This window comes from Thamnophis sirtalis, unplaced genomic scaffold (genome assembly GCF_051295495.1).
Source record: "Thamnophis sirtalis isolate CommonGarterSnake01/CBP01778 unplaced genomic scaffold, rThaSir2_p1.2 scaffold_8, whole genome shotgun sequence".
In the NCBI taxonomy this organism is placed as follows: domain Eukaryota; kingdom Metazoa; phylum Chordata; class Lepidosauria; order Squamata; family Natricidae; genus Thamnophis; species Thamnophis sirtalis.
In genome coordinates this window covers 26,298,502-26,326,147 of record NW_028261388.1, presented here as the reverse complement: position 1 = coordinate 26,326,147, position 27,646 = coordinate 26,298,502, and the positions used below count along the sequence as shown (strand labels likewise).

The following is a 27,646-nucleotide window of genomic DNA, read 5'->3' as shown; positions in this document are numbered from 1 at the left end:
GTATAAATTAAGATACAAAAATTATTTTTAAATCTTTGAAGCATCTTCATTAGGATTTTCATCCAGATTCTAAATGAGGTTCTCAAGTTATTTCTTTAATTTATATGGCTGGCCATGTCATATAAATGACTGGGTAGCTAACAATTAAAACAGAACAAAAATCAGTAAAAATAATTAAAGTGATAAGCAAATATAAATAGCATAAAATAGCAGCAGAGAACAGTTGTAACATTGCACAATCCAAATAACTACAAAATGGGCTCGCCCATAGTATTAGAGCCCCAGGCTTGATGGCAATGATGGCAAAACCAAAATTTTAATGCCTTGCAAAAGGTCAGCAGGGCTAGGTCAAGTCTGATGGGGGTGAGTGGGGAAATGATGTTCCAATTAGTCCAATCTATGCTTAAATGTCTCAATATAAGAAATATGCTTTGTTCTTGGATGGCTCTTTTTATTAGATACTGTAGCTTTTCTGAACGTTCAGCAAAGTCTGCTTCTCTGCAGGTTACATCCTGCTCAGTGAAGCAATCCAACTGCTGCTCTGCTTGCAGAAGCAACAAAGAACAGCGAGTTTCCATTTTTTTTATAGTCCTTCACATAAAGATATTTACAAGAACTTTCAGGCTTCTTTCTTCTTATTTTCTCCAATCAAATATACCCAGATTTTTCAATTGTTCCTCCAGAACTTCCTTACCATCCTTGCCACTCACCTTAGAATCCTAGGCATCCAATATAAATTTTAATTAAAGAAGAAGAAGATGCAGACCTTGGCCTTTTAGACATATACATCAACACTGAGTGCAAATACTTAAGTCATGGGAAGGGAGTGCTGTGATGTAACAACAACACACTCCATACTTGACCAATTTTGAACCCAACTAGAAACACCTACCTTAAGATATTGTATAGTTCACCATTCCCAACCTGGCTGTCCTCCAGACCTATAATTCCCCAGTCAGCATCATCTTTGCTGAGAATTCTGGAAAGTGCACATATTTGGGAAGTGGGCTCAGAAAACACAAACGCAAAAAACACACACAAAGAAGTCCCAGCTTGTCCTTGTCCATTTAGGAAGGTAAAATTATACTTGGAGTAATAGTGCATAGATGTAAAAGTAAACCTTTTGTCTTGGCCTATTCCAAAGCATATCCTTCATGACACCTCGTATATAACAAACACAAAGGAAGTTTGAAATTTCAACAAAAAATTCTTTAATAAATAATAATTGTTCACAATCATTCATGAGTTTTAGCCTGCCTATCTGTAAGTTTTTTTCTGATAAAAGTGCTTCAACTCAAAATTCGTTGGAAGTTGCATTTTTAAATTCTACATCAAATATATTTATTTATTGTGGCCAGGCATCTACATGGCGGGAGGAAGGGGGGAAATTTAAAAAAGTCAAAATAGCCACAATCATGTTATCAAAGCCCTGCCCCTTTTAATGTACATCATGTATTTGGCACAGTCTACAGGTTGTCCTTGACTTATGGCCATTCATTTAGCAACTGTTTGAAGTTGCAACAGCATTGAAAAAAAGTGACTTATGACCAGTATTCACACTTACAACTATTGTAGCACAATGATCAGAATTTGCAAACATTTGACAGTTGCAGTATCCCAGGTTCACAATTTGCACTCTTCCCAGCAAGCTTCTGAAAAGCAAAGTCGACGGGGAGAGCTGGATACACTTAATGATTCACTTAAAGCTGCAGTGGTTCAATTAACAATTGAGAAAAAGGTCATAAAATCAAGTGTAACTCACTTAACAACTGCCTTGCATAGCAACAAATTCTGGTCCCAATTGTGGTCGTAAGTCAAGGACTACCTATACTGACATGGTATAGCCATACTGTTCACTTTTTTTAAACATCTTTCTGCAGGACCACTGTCTGGGATATTGTTGGAAATATCAGTTTCACATTAGGTTAGCTTCCCTTCCCTACCTTTTTCTTTCTTTCTTTCTTTTTTGAAAATAAAATTAATCAGATAATCACAGAATTTATTGAAAAGGATATTACATTGGGGATTCATAATCTAGAAAAGTATGTAATTCTACAAATCCAACAAATGCAGTAAGTCTGAAGTGATTAGTACATACATTAATTATAATTGTTCGACTAAAATATAAAGATCAGGCAGTGTAGGGAAAATTACAGGAATATGATTATTAGCTAAATTTTATACTAGCTTTCTTTCTTTGTTTCACATTTACAGGAAAATTGTCTTGCTTGTGTAGCAGAATGGTCTTGCAATGGAATACAATTAAACATCCTTGAGCTTTGAGATCGGTAAACAGAAGCAGGAAACCAGATATTCCCATGTACAGTTTAAATAGCTGTATCTCCTTTAAAGCAGGTGGTAGCACCTTTAAAACTTGGATAATCTTGAAATTCTAAGTAGCATTTAACCTGGGTAGTACTTTGATGAGAGACCGCCAAAGATCTCAGAATCATAAGCTGGGCTGGGAAGTCGAAAAGAAATCTTGGAACAGGTCAAAAGCAAACAGTTTTTCTAATGTTATTGAGAAAATAACAGCTGTTTTCTTATAATCACTTAAGGAGCAGATTGACTTGAGAAAGAATGTACTTTTCATTATCTTCAGATGTGGCTGGGAAAAACACTACAAAATTCCAAGACTATTAGAGGCATAACTCAATATGTGACCATAAGCGGAAAAGTTCAGATATCATCTCTTCTCTGACAAATCTTGCATGCCTTAGTCTTCCGACCATGTTGAAGACCTGGACTAAGATGCTATTCCACGGACAATAGATTTCCTTCCTTGGCTTCTCAGGATGAAAGGTTTGAAAAAGCTGATCTCTGGGAAGAAATGCTACAGACTTCTAAATTTGTAAAGGAACTGCCAGCATCACTGGTGTATTCTGGATAGGAGGAGCTAGAGGAGATGATGTTTTTCAATCTCTGAAGTGCAATAATTAACAGCAAAAGAAGGAATGCCAGGAGGCTAAGGAAGATTGAAACATAAACATAGACGTTTGACATTCGATTGGAAGGTGAATCCATGGATGTTGAGAGGGAGGTGGGGTACAGCTCTAAAAAAGTTCCATTTTCAATATTTGCTATCAATCCAGATGTGGAGTTGAGTTCTGACATTTTTAAAAAAATATTATTAATTAATATGTGTGTTTAGTGACACAATGGAAAAGACTTAATAGTCAAAAAAAATTCTGTAAAACCTGTGCCATCTTGAACCATTTTAGTAGTGATTAAATCCTTCTAGCAATTTTTAACAGCATCTTATGTCTTGGTGCTGTAAAGAGATAAAAATTGAAAAAGACAATGAAGCAGTAGCATTTAAATATTAATTTCTGTTGACAGTTTCATTAAATATTATTTTGAAATTATATATTGTTATATATAAAATATATTTCATGTAGATTACAATGAAAAAAAACAGGCATGGATATTTTGAGTACATATTTTATATTTACAACCATGGAAGTAATTTAGTAGATAATAAAGATTGAGAATCTGAGCTGTGCATACTGCTGTATATCTTGCAATTAACCCATGGTAAATTGATTTCTATAATGCTATTATTTAGTACTGATCTGGTAGTTTTTTTGTTAAAATATAGAACTACAAATCAAATAGCACATTTCTTTGAATTTTCTGAGCTATTTGAGAATTGCCTTTTTGATCAATCAAATGGTAATTCAATGCGTAGGTTTATGATTTGGAAGCTACATTATTTATTCTTGTTCCAAACATGATTTTGCTCTTCAAATCTTTGTCTACAACTTGATGATGAGAGTTGTAGACAAAGATTTGAAGAGCAAAATCATGTTTGAATGATAGAAATATAGATAGAATCATATTAGAATGATAGAAATATCATCTCCGGTTGAGAGAGATACTTAAAGGAAATGGACAGACCCATTGACCACAAGGATTAACAGGACCTTATCAAATTAATATCACTTAGAAAACACAAAAAATAACTTTGAATGTCTTTTGCTTTGGTATAACCCCAAGTAAGAACTCATTTCTTCTTCTTCCCAGAGTTGTTTTCATGGAGATAATCTGCATGGAAATAGATGGCTGATCTGTAAGCACTAAATGCAGTATAGAACCTTTTGCTTTTATGTAGTGGGTGTCTTAATCCTCTAAGTTTAAACATTTTAATTTAAGCAAAGGTTTCATATGTAACTGGTCTCTTGCTGCTAAAGTTGATGAAATGTTGGCTTTCTTTGTGGTCTTTTATAGTTAAGTTTGGGTTGGAGTGTTTAGAATGCTTTTCATTGTGTTTTTAATTACACTTCTCTTTGGTTTCTTTAAATACTCTGTACTGGTTTTTAAAAAGCATGTGATGCTTAACAAGAAGTGATAATAATATGCCAAATTTTCATTGGGCTAATTTTCATTGAAACTATGCATTCAGTGAGACAAAAAACATTCACTTAAAAATCCTAATAGTTTTGTATGTTTTGGGACTTGAGGAGAGTATAGCTATTGTAATCTGCTGCTCTTATAGGATAATTTACAATTGTTCCTCACTTAGCAACTGTTTGAACTTATAATGGTGAGTGGTACTTATGACCAGACCTCACACTTTCGTCGGTTGCAGTGTCCCATGGTCATGAGATCACCATTTGTGATCTCCTTTGCCAAGTTCCTACAAGCAAAATCAGTGGGGAAGTTGGCAGAAATGATGACAACTACATCATTGCTTAATGACAGCATGGCATTCACCTAACAATGGCAAATAGCACCAAAAGTTTTGTGACAAGTGACACAATCACATGACATCATGCTTTATGTCCCTGTAACTTAGTAACAGATTGTGTCATTAACAAGGGACCACTTGTACTGCTTTTCAGGGAAAAGAGAGAATATACTGCAAATGACTTTATTTAAGCACAAGTGTGCAAAACAGAAAAGAATAGTAAGCTACAAAGTAGAGAAATCTTACTGGAGACAATGCAAAAGACATTTAAACATGGTATGGATACAGTTGGGGAGCAAATGTGACATACCACTCCATCATTATTCCGCCACTCTAAAATGCTGTTCTTAGTGAGGTGCTAGGTAAAATTATTCATGTTCATCCAAGCCTGATACTATATTTACATGTTTATTTTAAGAATGCATATTTGCCTAGCAACTTTTTAATTTCTCTGGCTGCTGCTTTTATTGTTTATTCAATAGTATTATTTTAATTACTGTATTAACTTTATTCAAACAAAGCAATATTTGATTTTTAATGTAATGTAAGTTGAAAGATCTGGGCCTATTTCACACTGAAGAAACAAAACTGAAAGAAGCTTATGATCTCTTCAAATACTGGAAGGATGTAAACACAAAAGAAAATTAAGACTTCAGAGTATAATATAGAGAATGATTTATTCTACAGATTTTAGTATTTAGTATTTAGTATTTTATTAAGGATTTATATGCCGCCCTTTTCCCTGAGGGGACTCAGGGCGGCTTACAACAATGAAGGGAAGGGAGTGCAAGACAAGACTTGAAAAAAAGAATCGTGATTAAAAGAAATTAAACCATAAAAATACAACATTCACTCAACATTCGGGCGGGGTGAGAATAATCCTATCCCCAGGCCTGACGGGATAGCCAGATCTTGAGGGCTGTGCGGAAGGCCTGGACTGTGGTGAGGGTACGGATCTCCACGGGGAGGTTGTTCCATAATGTCGGAGCTGCAACAGAGAAGGCTCTCCTCCGCGTAGTCGCCAGTCGGCACTGACTGGCGGATGGAATTCGGAGGAGGCCTACTCTGTGCGATCTGATGGGACGCAGGGAGGTGATTGGCAGGAGGCGGTCTCTCAAATAGTCAGATCCACTACCATGGAGCGCTTTATAGGTAGTAAGTAAGACCTTGAAGTGCACCCGACGATCCACAGGTAGCCAGCGCAGCTCACGGAGGATTGGTGTAACATTCAGATTGCAGCTGAATGTTCCTAATAGCAAACAATAGTTTAAGCTAATTAAACATTGTTGATTATCTAAAACAGCAGGCGTGGGAAACATTGCATTTGGAAAGTAAGTAGGGATATGGTATCAATGGTTTACATATGGAATTCAGAATTGGCTGGATAATGGCCTATTGCCCCTGTATCTGTTACTATTTGTTTATCCAATTTTCCAATCAACAATTGAAACAAAGCAATACAATATTTCACTTTGTGTTATACTAGTTGATACTACTTCACATATACTTGGTAATGTTTTGCTTTATTTTCTTTTTATACTACACTGATAAATCTTATCCACAAAATATGAAATGAGTTGACAGTGCAATAAAAATAAAGCCTTATTTTGTTTTTAAGTGGCAGCTTTCTCTTTGCAATAACCTAAGAAGCTAACTGAAACATTTATATGCAACCATTCTTTGAATTACATATATTTGAATACCTACCATATATATTAAGGCATAATTGAGCAAACATATTCAAAGAATGCAGGCGAAACTGATTTTTTTCTTTAATGTATCTAAAGAGGATAAATAGCATTTAAAAGTTAGATATGACCCAGATATGAAAATCTGAAATAAGGATCTGATGGGATCATGTCACTCTTCTACTACTGCAATAAATTGGATATTCATTCAGATAACCTTGTCTGCACAGTGACATAAATTACCTTACATTTTCAGTCTCACTCATTCCTATCTGCATAATTTGATTCTCTCTATTTATCCACCTGTCTCTGTGAAAACACAACTTACTGATTTGCAAAGCCTGTCCACAAATTGTGTACTGAAATGCAGCACAATTTAGCACTTTGCCTGGAAAAGAAGTTCTCAGTGTAAGTAATTTGCTATACCATCAAGTCTTGCCCTATCCCCTTCCAATCAGGATCAGACTAAAATCTGATGAATCTTCTGGAGAATTCTATCAGTATTTCTCACATCAACAAAAGTATTCTAATACTTTCATCCTTTTTTTCTAACTGTTAAAACTGCTTAATTGCATTTTGGAGCAAATCTGCATTAATACCAAGTAACCTTGGTCCTCCAGGATAAACTTTTGAAAAACAAACAAATAAATAAATTAAGTAGTGAATCTAGGAACACTCCAAGCTATATGATTTTGTACTGCATAAGATAAGTCTAGCAATCCCAGCGGTGGCATTTTCTCTAAGCAGATTAGCATTTGCCAATTCAATGTCTGTAGAGATTCTCAGTCATCCAAGTCATGGTTGTCCCAAAGGTGCTTTTTCGGGAGGCAACTGGACTTTTCTTGTTTGTTTTTTCATCAAAAGAAAAATGTCTTCAAAATAAAAAGAGAGAGAGTCCAGTTGCCTTCCGAAAAAGCGCCTTTGGGTTGGCTTTTGCTGGCTAATGTTTAGTAGATCCCAAATTACATAGACCATCTTTAAACAGTTAATAACAGAACAGACTTTCCAATGAGGTGGCGGGATCTATTTCATTGGTTATATTTCAGAAAAATCTAGCCAGCCATCTGTTCTGGCATACAACCAAGAACTGAACATTAGTCTAAATGATTCCTTACAGTCCCTGGTTTTACAATTACAGGAAATAAAATTCCTTGGTTTCTTTCTAACTTATTAAATTCAGAAAGGAACAGTGACTATTTGAGTTTTACATAAGTTTTTAACTTCTCTGTGTAAGAAGCGCCAGTGGCCTGATTGACATTTGCAGAATTTGCACAACAGCTACTATAAATTTTTAATTAACTTTGGGAATTTAGCAAGACAGATGAAGAGAGTCTCTGCCTGAGTTTTGAACAATGTATATATTTATCCTTCTAGCAATTTTCAAGTATTCAATAAATAAAAGCTATAAATTCATGCATCTTTAATGAAAATTAAGGACAACTTCTGATTTTACTGTAATGAAAACAAAAAGCAATATTCACAATAAAGGAAAATTGGTGATACGTATGTAGCACATACTCCAAAACTGCTTGATTGTGAATATCCATTAAGATATGGGAGATAATTTTTCAAGTCACATTGAAGATAAATGTTACTAATGTTAATAATGTAAATATTATTATAGCTTTACTGCAGAGTGCAAATCTCAATACTCCCGGGCAGACTGATAAGTAAACAAGTTATCTGAGAATGATATGCTGAAGTTCAATATGTGTAAAACAACAGATTCTTGACAGGTTTATAAGCCTGGAAATTCTGTTGAAAAATCTAAGGCAGATCCTAGAGCGAGAGTTAGAGGTACAATGGACATCAACTAGTATTTTTCAACTTGGCAACTTTAAGATGTGTGGTTCTTGATGCTGGCTGGGGAATTCTGGGAATTGAATTCCATACACCTTAAATTTGCCAAGATATAGGCATATCTTATATGAAATGACTATATTTGAGTTAGGGAAGATCAATTCATAAATAAGCCTATAGATTTTTCTCCCAAATTTCCTGGTAGTATCCCTGTAAGCTGCAATGTTTTGTGCTGTAAACGTATTTAGAATCAGATAACAATTCTCTGGGGCTGGATTTGAATCCCTCATTATAACGCTTTTATCCCTTTTGTCTTGGAATCACTTAACCCTAAAATTGGCCCAAATGTAATAAAGAAAAATATCTGATGTAACAAGAGCTACTGCATAATACATCATTCATATCGAACTGTCTGGATAATTGCATTTATTAGTGCAGAGTACCATTCCAAAAAAAATAAAGAAAATGGTACTCAACTACACCCTCTATTTTAGAACTGGAAACTGATGATACTTTCAAGTTTAATTATGGAAGCCTCACTTCATGTAATAGAAAGCTACAATTCACCATGCACGCAATATACACGGAATCTATTCTCCAGATGCTTCAAATCATTTCCCAAACCACTTCCAGTTTTCACTTCATTGTTTCTATTTTCAACCAATGAAATTCAATAAGAATGAATGTGTGCATCATTGTCACTATATGAAACTAATGTAAATTCTTCCCTTTTGCTTCTTTTCTTCTTCATGCCCTATAAGTCTCTTTAACAAATTCTTTTCACATGCTACACTGCATTTGAATATTTGTTTCCAACATTGCAAGCAGCATGGCAGTTTTCAATCACAGCTGAGACAACAATTGCCTGAACGATTACATGAGCTGGTCCTGGAATACAAAATGAAAAACAAAATCAAAACCATGCAGCAACATACTTTGGGATAAAAAAATCATTCATTCACTCTAGTTAAAATGAAATGTATAGAACTGTTTTAGCAGAAGACTATGAAAAGCAGTTGGATAATGTTGGAGAGCAAACCCAAATCAAAATTACTGAGAATACCTACAATTCGTCAAAGGTTGGATAAGATACCTCTGACAGTCAATAGGGAAACTGGCAGGAAAGATTGCAAGTCACAGTCACATGATGTCTCCTGAATGGCCACAGTGAGTCTCTTAACAAATGTGGCAAAAAAGGTCATGAAATCATGTGCTCACTTAGCAACTGGAAGCCAACAACACTTAATAACTTAATGTAAATCTCTTAACAAACACTCCTCATCAAGAACTATCTGTAGTAAAGAATAAAAGTAAATCTCTTTGGACCAGCAACACAAAAATGCATTTTATTTGGAATTTAGTACATGTGAAAGGAAAGTTAGTACGCCTTCATGGTCCTTTCCAACTCAATGATTCTGTCTTATTGCAAGATTGAAACTGTGTCATTCTGAATGTTCAGACTGGCATGGAGTGGTTGCATATAATTTGACACGTGATGAAGCATTTAGATATCATATTCACCGGTGGCACAAAATGCATCGTAAATAATTCTGGCACCTTCCTAACAGAGACTATAATTTTTTCTTCCTGCAGTATAAAATGCAGATATTTTGGATTTATCCAGAAGATTTCTGGGCTACTATATGACATTTAAGGCATTTTAAAATATTATGGACTGCTAATGCAACTACTAATTCAATAATGTAACATTTGAAAAGACATATACAAAGGAAAAATATTTAACAAGCGCAAAATGCACATTTAATGAAGTTGAATGTTTAAAAAAAGTACATGTGTTTTAAGAAGGCAATAAAGAAGATGAAATGTCAGGGAAGCTCTTTTATTGAGTTAAACCATTCTTCTATCTAGTCCAGTTCCGATGACACAATGCCAGCAGCTCTGCATGATTTCAGAGATGCATTTCTCCAGGCTGCCTGGAGACATCAAAAGTTGAACCTTGGCCTTTGCTGTGCAGCCTAAAGACACAAATCACACAGTAAAACTAGCTGAAAGCTGAAACAATTCAACAAGCTGAGAAAATGAACTGATCTTCATTTGATGCCAAGAGGCAGGCATTTAAAGAGGACATTTGATAGCTGGGACAGCACTACTACTACTACTACTACTACTACTACTACTACTACTACTATGACGACGATGGCAATAACAACAACAACAACAACAACAACAACAACAAGCTTTTCTCCTGCAATAGTGTCATATTCATTTGGTAAAAATACCCAGAAAAAGCTTCTAAATCATGTGACGATTGGGGCCTGCAGAGAAAGAAATTAATCTTACAGTTGTACTTGGAATGTAACCAAAATGTCAAAGGATAGTGTATTACAGTAACTTAAATGAGCATCAGAAAATGGATAGCTTAAGAAAAGTATTTCCTGCCCATCTTACTAGCCTAAGCTGAGAGTGTTAGTTCTACAGTGTAGAGACCACCTTTATCTTCAATGATACAGATGGATCAATGATTTCAATTCAACTCCATTGTTGGCCAAAGTCCCATAATGGGTTCCTCCTCTTGTAAAAAAGTTTAGATCATCAGACAGCAAAAGCTGGAGACCATAAATTTGTTAACCACCATACTATTTAAATATCTGGAATGCTGAATGCACTATAACTGTAAAGTCCCAAGGGAAAATTGAAATAAGCGGTCTTGACAGCTTCAAAGACTGGGCCTATCTATCTCTATTGTCTCTCAAGTCTGCTAATCCGTCCATACCCCTGTCCCCAAATTTCTCCTCCTTATAGCCACCAATATTGATTCAGATTTTGTCACCTGTTTGTCGGGGCCTTTATGCCATGCTAAGCCATTATTTTCTTAATTATGTTTCCCTGAAAGAAAACACAATAGCTAGCTTTTCATAACATGTTAATTCCACACCATACAAACATTATGAGTTACATGAAGCATTCATTCAACCATGAAGTGTCCGTGCTCCAGCTCCAATACGCTAACTCCACCTCTAGAAATGCTCATGGGAACCGCCATCCACAGCAACTCAGTGCTGACTTTCTTTCTTGTGATTTCTATGCAACTAAGAATTACCCTTTAATCATTATACAAAAAGCAGCGTGGTGGGTCAGTAGTTAAGACCATGGCTTGTTGGCCTGAAAGCCGGCAGCCCAGGTTTGAGACCCAAGCACCATGCGATGGCGTGAGCTCCTGTCCTCGCTCCAGCTCCTGCCAACCTAGCAGTTCAAAAGCATACAAACATGAGTAGATAAATAGGTACACTTTTGGTGGGAAGGTAACAGTGCTCTGATGTCATGCTGGTTACATGACTGCAGAAATGTCTTCCGAGAGTGCTGACTCAATGGCCTTGAAATGAAAATGAACACAGACCCCTGTAGTCAGCAACGACTAGAGGAATAAAGTCTGCAGGGACTCCTTTACCTGTATACAAATTCCCTTAACGATCTTGCTACTAGCTGTTTTTGGAAAACTTTATGAAAATCTTAGACAGCTCCTTTGAGAAATGTGTGGCATTTTTGTCATGTTTTTGGTTATTTGCATAGTAACTGACTGAAAATGTTGACATTAATTTGCAAGTTAGCTTAGAATCAGAACAATGTATACTGATGAGAGAATTGGCTTGTATGGAAGCAGTTTTCCTACTAACAGCCATTTATTCTATGCCACTTTGTACAATAACAGCCAACAACTGTAAACTGCTTTTATTGCCTGCTATTACCTTTTGACCTTTTAAATCTCAAGAAATTATGGCAGACAAATGCTTTATAGAAAAAGGATAGATGCTTAATTAGACTAATTAGAGTTCTTTATCAAGATCTTATTATGAGGACAAACCTAAATGAGGTTTCAATAGACCAAATCAGCTGCGCCAGAATTGCTGGGAAGCTTTGCTTAGCCACTGTGCAATTCTGCAGAGTATACATAATATACTAAAAGCAGTCTGAGAAGTTATTTCTAGAAAACTGAAATATAAAGATTTTCCTTATACAGAATGAAAATGTCATGATCCTTCCTGTCACAATGCAGACACTAGGGTGATACATGTTCCATAAATTCTCTTATTGTTGTTAGAAAACAATAATGCAGTAATGCTTCTGGCATAATGCAATGAAAACATCTTAAATGACATTCCATTTTTTACTTTTCTCTTCCTTTCTGCCAATTTTCTTCCAAAGTAGGTTGGAAATGCCAGCTGGATTAAGCTCCGAAGCTATATAAATATATTACAGAAGAAAAAGTGAGCAAGTAGCCAAAATAATGATAACTTTTTAATAATGGTAGATACTACCATATTAATGCAATGGGAAGTATTTTTAAATACTACTTAGTTGGTTCCTTTTTCTTTTTCAACATACATTTTTAATGTAGAAACAGAATCATTTATGATGCGAAGGCCAGAATCTTCTAATTTATGATTGGCTTAAATCGATAAGATTCTAATTTAATAAGTTTAAGAAAATTAAAATACAAATACTGAAAATCTACAAAGGAATACTATATCCATAATGATGATTAAAAAGTATATTTATCAGTGCAGCAGAAGGCTAAATCAAATGTTTCCTAAAGTATTTTTGATCTTGCAATCTGTTATGCATTATAATTATAACAAGCCTGTCAGGTATTCACAGCCACTGGAAACCCATACTTATATATCAACTACAATCTAATTAGTATTTGAGCTTCAAAAACAAATATTGTTTAGGATAAAGCAAGGAGAACTTTAAGTATAGCTTTTAGTAAGGTGGAAATACTACCTGATACTTTAAGTTTGGGGAAGATATTTTATCTAATATCATTGTCAAAAATGCTGATAATAGAGAACGACAAAATCTGGCCTAAAAGCATAAATATCCAAATGCTTTTACACTTTAAACAATATTACTTATATTATGACCTGCAGTTAAAACAATAACCTGATTTATATACTGTAATATAATTTATATAACACTCTAACATGTGATTAGATCTATGTAAAAATACTGAAATAAGACAACTGTTCCATTCCACTGCAACTTTTTTTAGAGTTCATGCTCTCCATTCCTTGTAAGTACATGAAGCATGTTTAAGAAACTTAAATGAGATTCGAGATATCAAAAATATTATTTTAAAATTCATTATATTCTTCTTTCTGGGTTCTTTTTAACTACCCAAGTGTACTCCTAATTACATAATTGAAAATAAAAATTAAAAATTAACTGTTAGAAATTAGGCTCCCTAAGAGATGTTCACACATCTATATTCAACATTGGATAACTGCAGGATCATGCTGTAGCACTGATGATGCCCATGTGTGAAACAACCTTCACAACTGGAGGACGACCAAATTTATTTATGAATCACCTAACAAAATCTCCAGCAGTTAAATATAAGGCAGCTCACGCTGCTACCAAATGAAGTTTTTTTTTCTAATTTAATTTTATACATATCTGCTTTACAATAGGTGCAGCTAAGTGTAAGGATGCTAAATCTTAGGTATGAGATTGCAGGATTTCAGCGTAAGGACTGTTCATTCCAATACAATTTTTTAAATAGAAGAAATAGACATTTTCACCTAGATGAGCATAGGATGCTACTGCAAAGGATGCATATATCTCTCAACACATGAGAGAAAACAACAGACTCCTAAAAGTAAACACCTCACTCATCTTTTTTTAAAAAGTATGCTAATTAATGTAGAGTGGCTTCTGAGAAACTAAGACAGACCAGCTCTAAACTACATCCTGAGCTTTGAAATGAAATGGCTATAATATTAACAGATACACTGCCCAAATCTGTTTAGCCACTGCAAGTAATTCATTTGGTGAGAAATTGGTCATGCTGTGGAAAACAATTCTGATGCTTTGGAATTGCTGGTACATGTGTGTGAGAGAGACAGATGGCAATGGAGAGTCGACTGTATTTCCACGCCGCTCCCTAACATGATGTGCATGTTGCAGTTGGTACAAAAATCCCTGGCAGAACTCTTTGCCCTCTAGACATCAGCCAGAGGGCAAATCGTATGGCTGCTGTCTCTGGAGCTTGGCTTTTTGGGACCCAGATGCTGTCCTGAACTAGAGGGACGGCTAACATCAAAATGACTACCTGGATCAATATGCTTAGATGGCTTTTGCAGGTGTGTGGAAAGATGGGCAATAGCGGGATTTCAAATCCTGTTAAATATGGCACAGCCAATGTTCGTCTTTTTTATTCCTTATCTGTACCCCCTCCCTTGACTTGGATTGTGAGCCGCCCTGAGTCTCCTTAGGGGAAGAGGGCGGCATAGAAATTTAATAAATTCAATTCAATTCAATTCAATTCTCCACGTTGCTGTTATTTAAAAATTTTTTTAAAAAAAACCAGGGAAAAGAAAAGGATGGAGACAAAAACGAAACGAAATAATTCACTTCCCATCTAAAAGCTGCACTTCTCTTCACACCGAATTAGGAATCGACTCTCGCCGAACATTCCGGAGCATTTTTATTCTATTTTATTTTATTTTGGCGAAGTAAGTATTAAATAGCATCCAACGGCTCCTGGGATATATTTCCTATCCCGGTTGCACTTGAGAATAAGTTCCAAGGAAGAAATCGACGAATTCTATCAGGGTCCCGCGCTGGGGGGAGAAATGCTGTGGAATTGCTAGCCGCCTTTCTCGGCCACTCCGGGAAGCGACGGCGATTGAAAGGGAGGGTGGGAGAGATGCTGCCGGAGGTCATTCGTTCCGAAGACCTTTCCCCGAGCTCGCCCCGCAACGCCTGTTCAAGGAAAGGGATTGAAAGGGAGAAAAGGAAGGGAAGCCACCACTACCCACTGACCTGACGGCAGGGACCCTCTCGCGCTTCCTTCAAGGCAGGGCGCCGTCCAGGACGGAGCTCGCTTTCCAGAGAGCCACCAACACGCTCCGCGAGCAGAAGCTGCCAAAGCCGGCGGGGAGGGGCGGGTCACAGCGACGAGCCTTTTCCCTGGGTGGAGCGATACCGCCGCCTCCATCCAATCAGCCGCCTGCGACAGCCTCGACTAGCTCGGGAATGGCGAGCCGAAGCCAGAGCTGGGGGGGCGCCGATTGCTTTGCTTCCCACGTTTCGTTTAGGCTCCGCATAGGAATGTGACCCGGAGGCTTGGTTAGTGGTCAGCTTTGCACTGCTTGGGGTTTTGAACCCGGGTTTGAGACGTGCTGCCCTCGACCGCCAACTTGCAGAAAATCCTCCTTCTGAATTCAGGATGACTGCCAGACTCACTTTTTTCATCCTAGACCTGAAGTTAACAGAAACGAGGGGGAAAAAATCTAGCAAGAAAATGTAAGATTTCAAACCTAAGAATAGTAATAATAATAATTTAAATAATTAAATGAATTAAACCAACACCAGCTGAAGAATTGGCGGCTGTGATTTCACATAATTTATATGTAACTCGTTTACAGAACTCCAGAAATGAGGGCCTCCCTTGAAAAGGCACTGATAATGGTCCCTGGTGATTTTGGGGAATCTTCAGGACACGATTCCTTGTTTAGCAAACTGTGAATAGTGTTATATACAACTTGTTTTATATACAAATCAATCACCATAAAGCAAGCTTTGGTTTATCATTGTGGGTGAATATTGTATATGATGTATAATTGATATAATTTATAATTTTTTATTTGATTTGTCAATTGTTTACAAGATAATAAGAATAAAGATGAGTATGAATGAAATGGGTACAGTAAGACAGGGACGGTGGGCACGATGGTGTGCTTATGCACGCCCCCTTTACAGGCCTCTTAGGAAAATGAACAGATTCATTTTCACTCTCATCCTTGGATTCCAGATGTGAAAAGTGAGATATTGGTAGGTAGTATGCCAGTGGTAATTCAATCTGATTCTGTCAGAATGCAGTCAAATCCAGAACTTTAAAAAAGGAAGTGTAATTTTTTTAAAAAAAATGCAGAAAAGGTCAATCAAAAAAATGAGCTGTGGAAATTTTACACCCAACAGTTCAGGGATTTGTAGATCAGACCAGAAGGATATAAATGAAGAAGGATCAAAACTAGACTTGAACTTTGAATGGAAAGAAAATGCAATCATATGGGGAAAGTGAATGAGAGCAATTAAGTGGTAACCACAGATATAGAATATAGTAGTTTGAGGAGAGCCACACTAAATATTGGTACATTGAGGTGTAAGTGTGACACCCTAATGGGTATTAATGGAAATGTGTTCCAAACAGACCCCCTGCCCCAGTTTCCAACTTCTTTGTGCAATGTGTCATTAGCTTAGAGATTTCCTGCCACAAGATATGTTAGAATGATCATTAATTTATAGTTTTAAAGGCAGATTAGAAATAAATAAAAAAGGGTGGTTGGTTTTTTTTCCTAATAAAGGAGAATATTTGTGACAGGGTACAAATGAGGAGTCCTTGATGCTATCTGAGGTTGGTTATTTTCTTGCAAATGTTTCATTACATAAACTAAGTAACATCATTAGTGCTAGTTTTTTTTAAAGCACAGATTATGTTTGTTTGTTTTATGTGTCATCAGTCAGAGTATAGTAGAGTTTCTGACTAAATAAAATAGTACATATAGTAACAATACATACAACCTACATTTAAAATGGCACATTAGTAGTACCAATTGCAAATCTTAACCAAAGTCCCTTATGGAGAACCCCATAGTAAGAGTTTTTCTAAAGATCAGGAATGATGGCACTGTTTACATTTCCAATAGGAGAGAAACCTTAGCATTCCTACTCAGGATGTGCATGCTGAATTGGTAGGTTTCATTTAAAGTTCATGGTCTGCAGAATCCTGAGTTCCAGCCCATATTGGATTTTATAAGTCAAAACCAACTGCACCGAGAAGCCTATTGATAACCAGTTTAGTTCTTGCAGCACTACAATTTTCGTCTAGCAATAAGTGAGCTGCTGCATTTTGAACCAACTTAGCTTCCAAATAGTCTTAAAGACATCCTGTAGTAGAGTGAATTACACTAATGTAATCAGAAAGTAAAACTAAACATACATCTGCTTCTTTCTAGCCAGTGAGATTTTCAAAGCAGGCAAAGCATTGACAAACTTCTTGATCCAATAAGAGAAGTAAGGATGCATTACCACTCTTTTGCCATTGTTTAGACTCAGACATGAGCTCATACCTGCAATTGGACAAATGTATTTCTGATCTGTCTCCCTGTATCACTTCTGCTTCATTTCCTGTAAACTAAAGGGAACCATAGGGTCAGAGAACCAGAAGAGGCCACTTTCATATTCCCGAGCTGAAGCAGACATTCAGTAGACTTCTTTCCAGATGACTGGGAATGCCCCAAGAATCTGTCGGAACCAATTGCATCCATAAAGCACATAGGATGGACCAACTTAATGAACCCCCCTGGCTTGTGGGAAGTTGAGGCAATAATGACTATTTATTTATTTATTTGATTGTTTGTTTGTTTAGAAAATGTATATGGCTGCCCACTCAATCTCAGTGACTTTGGGTGGTTTACAAAAAATAAAAAAACCCATATACAACTTTGAGTGGGCTACCCTCATTTATTGCTCACAAGATGTATTAACCAGTAGATAACAATGGAAAATTGTCAAGACTTTGTAGCAGTCATGGCACAGTTCCCAAATCAATGCAGGTAGTTAATATATCTTTGTCAAATGTATCATTGTTATGGAGAATAGTTATCTTTCAGAGCTTTTCAGCGCAATGTTCCATAGAATCATTGAGAAACATTAGAAGGGGTAATTTATTGCATAAAGCCCAACTTCTTCTTTGGCGTAGGAATCTAAATTAAAGCATTGAAGACAAATTTGTTTATTCATATCCCACCTTTATTATTTTTACAAATAACCTAAGTCAGTGAACATGCTAAATAAACCTTCCTTGTCCTATTTTCCCCACAGCAACACCTATGCAGGGTGAGTTGGGCTAAAACAGAGTGACTGGCCCAAGGTAACCCAACTGGTTTTCATGGCTAAGGTGGGACTAGAACTCACAGTCTCTGACTTTCTAACATGGGGCCTTAATCACTAGACCAAACTGGCTTTTTCAAATGACTGTCTAGTCTCCATTGAACACTTTCAATGAAGTGAAGCCCCACCTGTCCAATTAATAGGCTCTACAACAAAACTGCTTTTACAGAGGCAGTTTCCTCTTACTTTGAATCTGCTACTTTCCTGTAATTTAAATTAATTACTGCACACCTATTTATTATGTAACATCCTTTCAGGTAGGTGAATTATACTGAATTATTATATTTATTAAATCTCCCATTGGACTTTTCTGAGAATTAAACACATCTAGTCCCTCAAATCTCTTCATAACATTTAGTTTATAGTTTTCTAATTATTATTTTTGCACTTATCTACTACAATTTCAGTGATTTTTAAAAATTAAAATGTGATATCTAGAACTGGATATACTTCTGTTGTATCTGATTGTACCAGCAAAAAAATGGAATTGTTATTTATCATGATTGAAAGACCATTCTTGGAAGGAAAATGCATCTGGTTCAATTCCAAGCCAGGAGAAAGGCAATGGAAATAAGATGGAGGCTGGAGGCTGATTGAAAAGAAGGTCCATTTATTGGTGAACAGAACCACCAGGGTTTGTGGTTCTGGTGCAGCTGAACAAATGGTTGAATTAATGGATAGATCTTTAAAGGTTTCTGTGACTTTGAAGTTTGAACTGTTCTAGGGTTGTGCAATGAAGGGATTTGTGTTTTGAAAGGGTGCTGGGCAATTCCTAAGGTCACTAATGGCTTTTGTCCTGTGTTGGATCTTGGGTGAGGGCTGCTTTCTAATCCTTTCTAAGGAGTTTTGAAATAGCCTGTCTTGAATGGATTACCAAATCTGCATTTCTAAAAACTGGTCTCCTCAGTTTCTGCTTGTGGGCAGGGAGACTTGGGCTGGTTTCTGCCTCCCTTAATATTTTTTCCCATTTTTCCTTTAGGAAAAATATTCTGTCCTGTCTTTTTTAATATTTCCCAAAATATGTCATTCTTCTGGGATAGGGGGTGGCTTCCCACATCATATATCTCTTGGTGCAGCCTAAAATTATATTTTCTTTTTTCCCCATTTTGAAACCTGCATCTTACTTCTATCTCATATTTCATTTGAAATGAGGATTTTTAGTTTTTTAAATCTTTTTAATTGTAACTTTTACTGTTATGAGAAATATTTATTTTTCATGGTTTTATTGTCTTTTAATGTTGTAAGAGGTGAGATTGGCAGCATACAAATGAAATCAATGAAATAAATGATGCAAATTCCACAGGTAAACCGTGTGATGATATGTGGGAGATTAAAAAGAGAGGTGGGGATAAATAGTTTGAGTCTTGCAAGTTTGATGTTAGCCCCTTGAAGTACATAGGAAGCACAATCAGTTGCATCAGCCCTATCTTTATTATAAGATTACATTAAATTGCAAGGTTGAAAGCATTTCTTCCTTCCTTTCTTTTTAATATCCCAAGGTCAATTTCACATGCTATCACACTCCAACATTCTACTGATTCTTTTTGTTTTATAAGTGAAGAACTTTGCAATCAACTCTGAAGATCTATTTTGTTATTTTTAGACTATTTTTAAATGTATTTAGATAACAATAGGTGGGTGTCTTCTAGAATCTTAGTTACCCCACCCAATTTTATGTTATCTGCATATTTGATGAGTATACTTTCTAATACTTTATTTAAGTCATTAAATTTCAAAAAATACCAAAGAGCACAAGACCCAGAACTGAATCATGTGACACTTCATTTGATAATTCTTTTCAAACTGAAGATATAGTGATGGACATTCTTCCAGTACAGTTTCTGAACCAGCCATGCAGCCATGCAATTATGATTCCATTCAGTTCACATTTACCTTGCCTAATAATCTGACTGAATCTGCTACTGCTATACAGAAACAAGATAAATTGGATCTACAGCAGGGGTGTCAAACTCTAGGCCCAGGACCCGGATACGGCCTATGGGGTACTTAGATCTGGCCCGTGTGGCCACCCTGGAAACAGTGAAGGACCGGCCCACGGTGCTTCTACCAGGGAAAATGGTGCTCCACTTTCGCTGGCAGATGTTTGCAGGAGAATGTGGCAGCAAAAACAGGGTTCAGGAGCCCGTTTTTGCTAACAGAGTTTTTGGACCACCACAGCCCTCCCCCCCGACACAAGTGACGTTGAACTGGCCACATCCAAACTGGCCATGCCCACCCCAGCCCCCTGAGATTGAACACAACCCTGATGCGGCCCTCAATGAAATCAAGTTTGACACCCCTAGTCTACACCCCACCTTCTATTAAGGGAGTTATTTACTCAAAAAAGAAAATATTCTTTTGACAATTCGTTTTAGAAACATTCATAATAAGTTAAATGAATTAAATTGCACTTTTAAAAATGCTTTTAAATTAAATTGTGTCAGTGTGAGACTGATTTGTCTATAGGTCACAGAATCTTCCCTCTCCTCACCTTTTGAAAATAGGGATATTTCTTAGCCTCCCATTTATGGATTTTTCATCAGTTTACCAAGGTTTTTCAAAGGTAATGTTCATCCCAAGCCATCTGGTTGTTTCTTCGGTATAGCACACATCCCTTTCTGTTACTATTATTCTTTTTGAACAAATTGTATCCTTCAATAGCTATATTCCAACGATGGGAGATATTCGACCAGATTTCCATTATCTCTATTTAGATGACTGTTTTCCAGTTACAGAAGAGGAAAAGAAAAAGGCTTCACATAATAATCTTTTGGGAACATTTTGTCAGTAAGTGCTTGTACATCTCCATCTAGACACACAAACACACACAAACAATTTCATATGAAAAGTCAAATGATACCTCTGTCTTGTTCTTTTAAGATACACCTCTTCTTTTCTAATAAGTACTTGGCCTTATGAAAAGAAAAGATAACCAAGTAGCCTGCTCTCACTGTAAGATGGAATAGTACAGTCTCATATACTACAGTGATATAATTATTGGGGTTAAAAAATAGAACAGAAATATATAATCACATCAAGATCTCTACAGAATGCACTATGAAAAGGCAAGAGTAGGATTATGTAGCCTCTTACATGAGATTTAACGCCTGCTCTCATCCCACCCAATAATGCAATTTGTGCTACCAGCTGAGAATGAAAAAATAATAAAGTTTGTATCTATTCTTGAGATTACATGGTATATTGCACTCTCCCCTGATTTAAGAGGACTGAATCTCTATTCAGATTCAAAATCTTAAAAAAACCTACATTTAGTAATAACAGAAGTTATGTTTGTGTGTGCTGTGGGAAGTATAAAAGTTATCTTCATATATCACAAACAACTCTGGCAAGTTGTCAAAGAGGTATTAATTGTTTGGATAATGTTTTCCTGGTATTTTAGTTAGACTTCTATAAAACTTTAGTTAAGCATTATTTAATACTTTCTTATAGTTCTAAATAAGCAGCTCCTGCTTTATGCTTTCCAATTTCATTAGCATCCAAGCTGTATTCATTGATTCATTGATAACTATAGAATGGTTGCGATTCGATATACAGGTTGTCTTCGCTTACTGAAATCTTGTGCAGCAAACTGTTCAAGGTTACAATTTGGTCACTTTGCAATTGGTGCACCATGTGCAAAGTTCACAGCGCCACAGTTACATGATCACCATTTAAGACTTTCACAGCTGGCTTCCAACAAGCAAAGTCAATGAAGAAACTAGCAAAAAGTTACAAGTAGTGGCCATATGATATCCAGGGGTGGACTTCAAAAATTTTAGTAAGGGGTTCTCTGCCCAGTTGCTAGGTAGGCGTGGGCATGGTGGGCGTGGCCTAGTCGGCATACTGCACCACGGCGCGAGGGGCATTTTTGCCCTCCGCGGGCTCTGGAGGCTTTCCTCGAGCCTCTGGGAGGGTGAAAACAGACTCCAGAGGCCCATTTTTCGCCCGCCCCGAGCCTCCATGCATGCATCCAAAACAGGCCGCATGGAGACTCCTGGAAGGGAAGAGGGTGGGTGGGTGGGGTCAGCCAAGAGTGGAATTTGTGGGTTCTCTGAACTGCACAGAATCTTAGCTAGAGATTCTCCCAAACCCCTGCAAACCCCCAGCAGTTTTAGTTGTTCAGCGCAGTGATATGCTTAATGACTGATGTAAGTATGATCTGATCATTTGATGTTTCATTTAGTCTGTATCATTCAGCCACAGAATTACCTGTCCCAGTTAAGGTCAATGAGAACTTTCTGTACATAGCAATCTGTATTTAAAATTTTGCGCACCAAGCAAAGAAGAATTTTGAAGATTATCTAAATATATTTTTCCAGTATGACTTCTGAAGGAAGATATAGCGGATTGAAACAATGACCGTGAATAGATGAGCTATTCAAATGAGATGATTGGAGGAGATGATTGGTGCATGACCTACATGCACTCTGAACAGTTGCTCCTTGTGAAATGTTCAAAAGGCAGTGGTCGCTAGTGGGTTTTGAGCACCAGGAAACAATGAGAATAACCATCTTGCTTACCACCACAGTCAGCACCCTTTTAAGGACACTAAGTTCACAAACTTCTTTGCAAATCACATTCAGAAATGGCTTTTAATTACTTTTAAGCTGTTAGAGACCTTTGGATTGTTCAATCTGAAAAAAGTCAGTTTGCCTTCAATTCTAGACATCAATCAAAATTTAATCATATTTTTTTTAATTGACAGAAAAAGCTAAATAAGACTGATCTTAGAAAGTTGCAAAGAGATTAACGATCCAGATACATTTAGAATAAGAGTTTAGAGCAGGGGTAGGCAACCTTTTTATACCTTACCGCCCACTTTTGTATTTCTGGTAGTATTAAAATTTTCTAACCGCCCACCAGTTCCACAGTAATGGTGATTTATAAAGTAGGGAAGTAACTTTATTTTATAAAATTTATAAAGCAGAGTTACAGCAAACCCCTACCCCCCCACCATGAAAGCTGAAACGCCTACTAGTGGGCAGTAGGGACCAGGTTGACTACCACTGGTTTAGAGTTAATTATAAAGACTTTTTCCTATGGAAAATATAATTGTTTGGATTTTTCTCAGAATACAATAAAGGTAAGTAATTTTAAAAATTGAACACTAGAGAAAACTAAAGATTTTAGTTAAAAGAAAAAAGTCTGATTTTTTTCCTTTAACTAAGCACGTCTAATTAATAGTTAATTAACTCGTACTAATAAAGGATGCAATATCCTTTATTATATGGATATGATATTTTATGCATATTTTTTAAATTGGATTTACAAAGGAGGCCTATTAAAGTTTTGAAGAATCTTATGTGAAGGGACAAAGAAGAAACAAAAACTCAAAAGTCTACATTATTTAAATGGACTAAAGATTAAGACTGTTAGAAGTAAAAGGAAGGAATATAAAGTTGATCTATCTGATCAAGATTAAAATAAGATATATTATTTATGGTATCCCTTAATAGACTTCCTACTCATTCTAGGACTAAAAAGATAGATCTATTTATAAATAAGAGATAGGATATGGGATGAAGATACCATTTTTTGTAAACAAAGGAGGAGTGAAGAGTTGCAAACATTGTTTATACTTGTGATGAAAGTTGAAGTCATTTTTATATAGTTCTTGTTTTCTTTACTATATTCTGTCATTTTTCTACTCTTCTCCTTTGCACTGTTCACTTTTTCTTTCTATTTTTTTCTTTCACTTTGCATTAAATTTTAATTAATTTTAATTAAATAAATTTTAATTATTGTAAGTAAAATCCTTAGCAAAATCATATAAGATATAAATTATTTGTTCAGTACAACTTGTCCTCAGGTTAAGGAAGATGTTGTTATCATGATACACATAAAATAAGTTCTATCTATGGTATGTAATATTATGAATCCCAGCTTCTTTCCACTGCTATACTTTGTTCTTTCAAGTCTCCTCCTCTGTATTTGCATAAATTTCATCTTTATATTAATTTTAATTTTCTTCAAATAGTCCAATGAGTCCTTTGAGATATATACAGTAAATGAAGCTTCTATTTTTAAGCAATAAATGTCAGCATCTCCCAACTTGTTCAGAGGGTACAGAATGCCAAGTCCACGAATTTCAAATAAGCATCATGACTATACTGGCTGGGAATTAGGGGAATGTAGTTCAGCATATAACAAGGATGCCAGCCAGATTAGGGAAGGCTGAAAATTACATTTTAATTATCTCTATTGCCATAGTATTTTTGAAAAGATTTCTCCATGGCCTTTATTCCCTTGATACATTATAGGCGGATTTCAAGGATCGTGAAATATCTACTTTCATCTTTTTTATTAGAGAAGGAGAAGAATATTTTCACCAGGAACTCATAGCTAGAACCTGGTATTTTTTTAAAAAAAATGCTTAGAATTATAGTATTACAAATCACTCACAGTGTCATATATGAATCCAGGTCAACTTTTTGCTGTCCACTCCTACTCTATGCTATTTAAAACCTTCATCCTCTTCATTTTCATAGAGGGATATGAATTTTCTTTTTATTTCCTTCCTTCCTTTATCAGCCTCTGCTTTCTCAATTGTGTACCACTTAGTTATGTGGCTCTCCAGATTTTCTAGTAATTATCTTTATAGATATTAAATTCTTTGATGCCACTATTGGTCCAGATTATTTTTTTTTTTCATTAGCAGATAAAACATTCATCAAGGTATTACCACAATTATTTAGATAGAAAACATAATAAACACATCATTGAACTTAATAATAATGATAATAATAAATGTGTAAACTGCAACAGATTAAATGCTCCATTCCAAACAGTGCCATTCCCTTGTGTCACAAGGCTGGAACAGATTGAGAACCTCAATGAACAATCAGCATCTCTGTCTGCCTTGGGTTCAAATTCAACCTGTTGTGTCATATTCAGGTTAGATCTCCCTTCAGATGCTGGCATAAGACTTCAGCAGCATGACTGCTTCAGGCCGGTGCAACTGGATATCATCAGCTGATGATACTACATTCCAGATTCAACACTTCGATGTTGAAGTGAATCCCGCATTGCCCTTTTTGAATAGCTGATTTTAAAGAAATTATTTGGAGCACTAGGATGATAAACCTTGGAAGCATCTTTGTAAACCCATTAGAGTTACAGAAGGAATGGCAGCATAGTTTGCATATAATAGTATGAAAATTCAGTGCTGAGCTAAAAATATCTGGAGGATATTCTAGCTTCTTAAAAACCTTAGCAACATCATTTATATATACAGGTAAGAATAATCAATATGTCATACAAATTAATTTTCCTTTTAAGAATCTCTACCATTTAGGATTACAACTTTCCCAAGACTGGGATACACAAACAGCTTCCATGAGCAACTGGAGAGCTGATGATGATATTGCAGGAAAGATAATGATATCACAGGAAGTATTGTGTTGAGGAGGAAGGCAAGGATGAAAAAAAAGTGAGAAATGTGGTCGCTATAATGATTTCATGGCATTTTGAAGTGTTTTAAATGAACAAATAAATAATTGGCCAGCTTGTTAAAAGGATAAAAATGGAAGCAATTTCCCTCCAGCAGACTCCTACTTGATCTAGAGAACCAGATAATTCATTAAAAATGACCATTTCCCAGATAAAAATTGATCATAAAATAAATTAGTAGGAAACTGCATGTTGGTTATGGATTGGCCACCTCTGTTGAGGATCCTGGAGATGAGATGGGCAGCAAATAAATCTAACAAATAATAAAATCAACAATTTATTTTTGTATGCATGTTTCCCATAGTCCCAATCCCAAGGAAAAAAACCAATTTAAATTAAAATTAAGTATCTCTGTGATTTGTCATTTTCTTTATCATTGTAGCCAATGCAATATCTATGTATGTTAGCCTAATTGGTAATTAATATAATCTTCCTAGTTCTCTGCAATGATTAAGTTCAATAAATTAAAAGAAGAGGATCTGCTATAAAACCCTAGAGAAGTTAATTAAAATGGAAAAAAGCTATCTTGCAGGCTAGCTTTTACATACTTTTGATCAGATGCGAGATTTTCTGCATATTAGACTGTTTTAAAAACCACCATCAAAGTCTGCTTATTGTTATTACACTGATTCATGTCAGAAGCACCAACCAAGCTGCTTCCAGGTTGAAAGAATTAGCCAGTGACGTCACCATTGCCCAGGGAATACCTGAGGGGTCTCCTTTCATGTCCCTGTTACTATCCCACAAAACTGGTACCCATTTATCTACTTGTACTTCCAGGTTTTCAAAGTGCTAGGTTGGCAGGAGCTGGGACAAATTGACGGGAGCTCTTTCCGTCCCACAGCTTGTGCTTTCAGGTTTCGAACCGCCAAACTCTGAACTGCTCAATGCCTCAGTGTCCTAACTAGGTGAGTTACCGCGGCCCAGGATATTAGTCTGATATTATTTTTAATATTATTCGCTTATTAAGTATAGTATACTCAATGTGAGCATGCTTTTCACTGATTATATTGCCATCATTTGTTGTTTCCCTTTCTTGTTAAACACACTCTTAATGAAAGAAGCAAGCTTACATAAGATGCAATTGTCAGGCATATTTAGCTCCACTCAAATCTAATACGAATTGTTAATCTCTTTCAGTCCATGGCTGCTGACAATTTGCATAGCTCAGTAAATTAGAAATCTTTTTTTAAAAAAAAATATATTTACTATGTATTATATTAAGTTTTTTTTATCACAAGGCTGCCTAAAAGGAATGAAATCCTTCAGTACCCAAAGACAGAAGTATAATCTGGGGGACCAAGTTGTGTTTCGAAATTTGAACAACAGTGATGATCTACAATGGCCAGATTTTTCATGACTATCTTACTTAACGCTCAGTAAACAAGAGTGGCAAACTTTTGGTGTAGCAGCCAAGTTAATGAAGGCTATTAGCATTATTAGCATTTGGGGGTCCATTTTTGTTCCCAGGAGGTTTCCCGGAGGCCAGCTAGGCCAAAAATGGGGGGGGGTGCTAAGAAAGAGAAAGAAAGAAAGAAAGAAAGAAAAGAAAGAAAGAAAGAAAGAAAGAAAGAAAGAAAGAAAGAAGAAGAAAGAAAGAAAGAAAGAAAGAAAGAAAGAAAGAAAGAAAGAAAGAAAGAAAGAAAGAAAGAAAGAAAGAAAGAAAGAGGGAGGTGTGGGAGAAAAAACAGAGGGAAGGGAGAAAGAAAAAGAAAGAAAGAAGGATGGAAAGAGGGTGGGGTGGGAGAAAAAACAGAGGGAAGAGAGAAAGAAAGAAAGAAAGAAAGAAAGAAAGAAAGAAAGAGAAGGGGAGGGGAGGGATAAAGGAGAAGGAGGAAGGACCACAAACCTGGCACTAGACACAGCTTCAGAGGATACCTTGAAAGAGCACAGCAATTCAGGACTGGAAGGGACCTGGAGGTCATCTAGTCCAACCCCCTGCTCCAGCAGGACATAGTTAAAGTGAGTTTCTCTCTTTTGACCCTACCAGTCACATGACTACATAGCCACATCCACCCAGTCACATGACGCCCACCAAGCCACACCCACAGGAAAATTTTCTAGATTTTACCACTGCCCTGAATCCTTTTTGTGCCTTATAAAACTC

General features: G+C 36.2%; 1 protein-coding gene across 2 annotated transcripts; it reads right to left on the bottom strand.

The window, feature by feature from the left end:
- SERTM1 (serine rich and transmembrane domain containing 1) lies at nt 1–15,081 on the bottom strand. 2 transcript variants are annotated; one of them, XM_014062639.2, is made up of 4 exons: nt 14,959–15,081; nt 8,716–9,063; nt 6,395–6,468; nt 1–3,271 (listed from the first exon to the last, which is right to left on the bottom strand). In XM_014062639.2, the coding sequence occupies exon 4, from the start codon at nt 3,112–3,114 to the stop codon at nt 2,791–2,793; it is 324 nt and encodes a 107-aa protein (XP_013918114.1). In that variant the 5' UTR covers nt 3,115–3,271; nt 6,395–6,468; nt 8,716–9,063; nt 14,959–15,081; the 3' UTR covers nt 1–2,790. The 2 variants fall into 2 exon arrangements, with proteins under 2 accessions (XP_013918114.1, XP_013918118.1); XM_014062643.2 differs by lacking the exons at nt 6,395–6,468; nt 8,716–9,063.
- Nucleotides 15,082–27,646: the final 12,565 nt, after the last annotated feature.

Excerpts from the sequence above, each read along its gene's own strand:
- SERTM1 (XM_014062639.2), bottom strand. The coding sequence starts at position 3,114 with ATGTCAGAACTCAACTCCACATCTGGATTGATAGCAAATATTGAAAAT.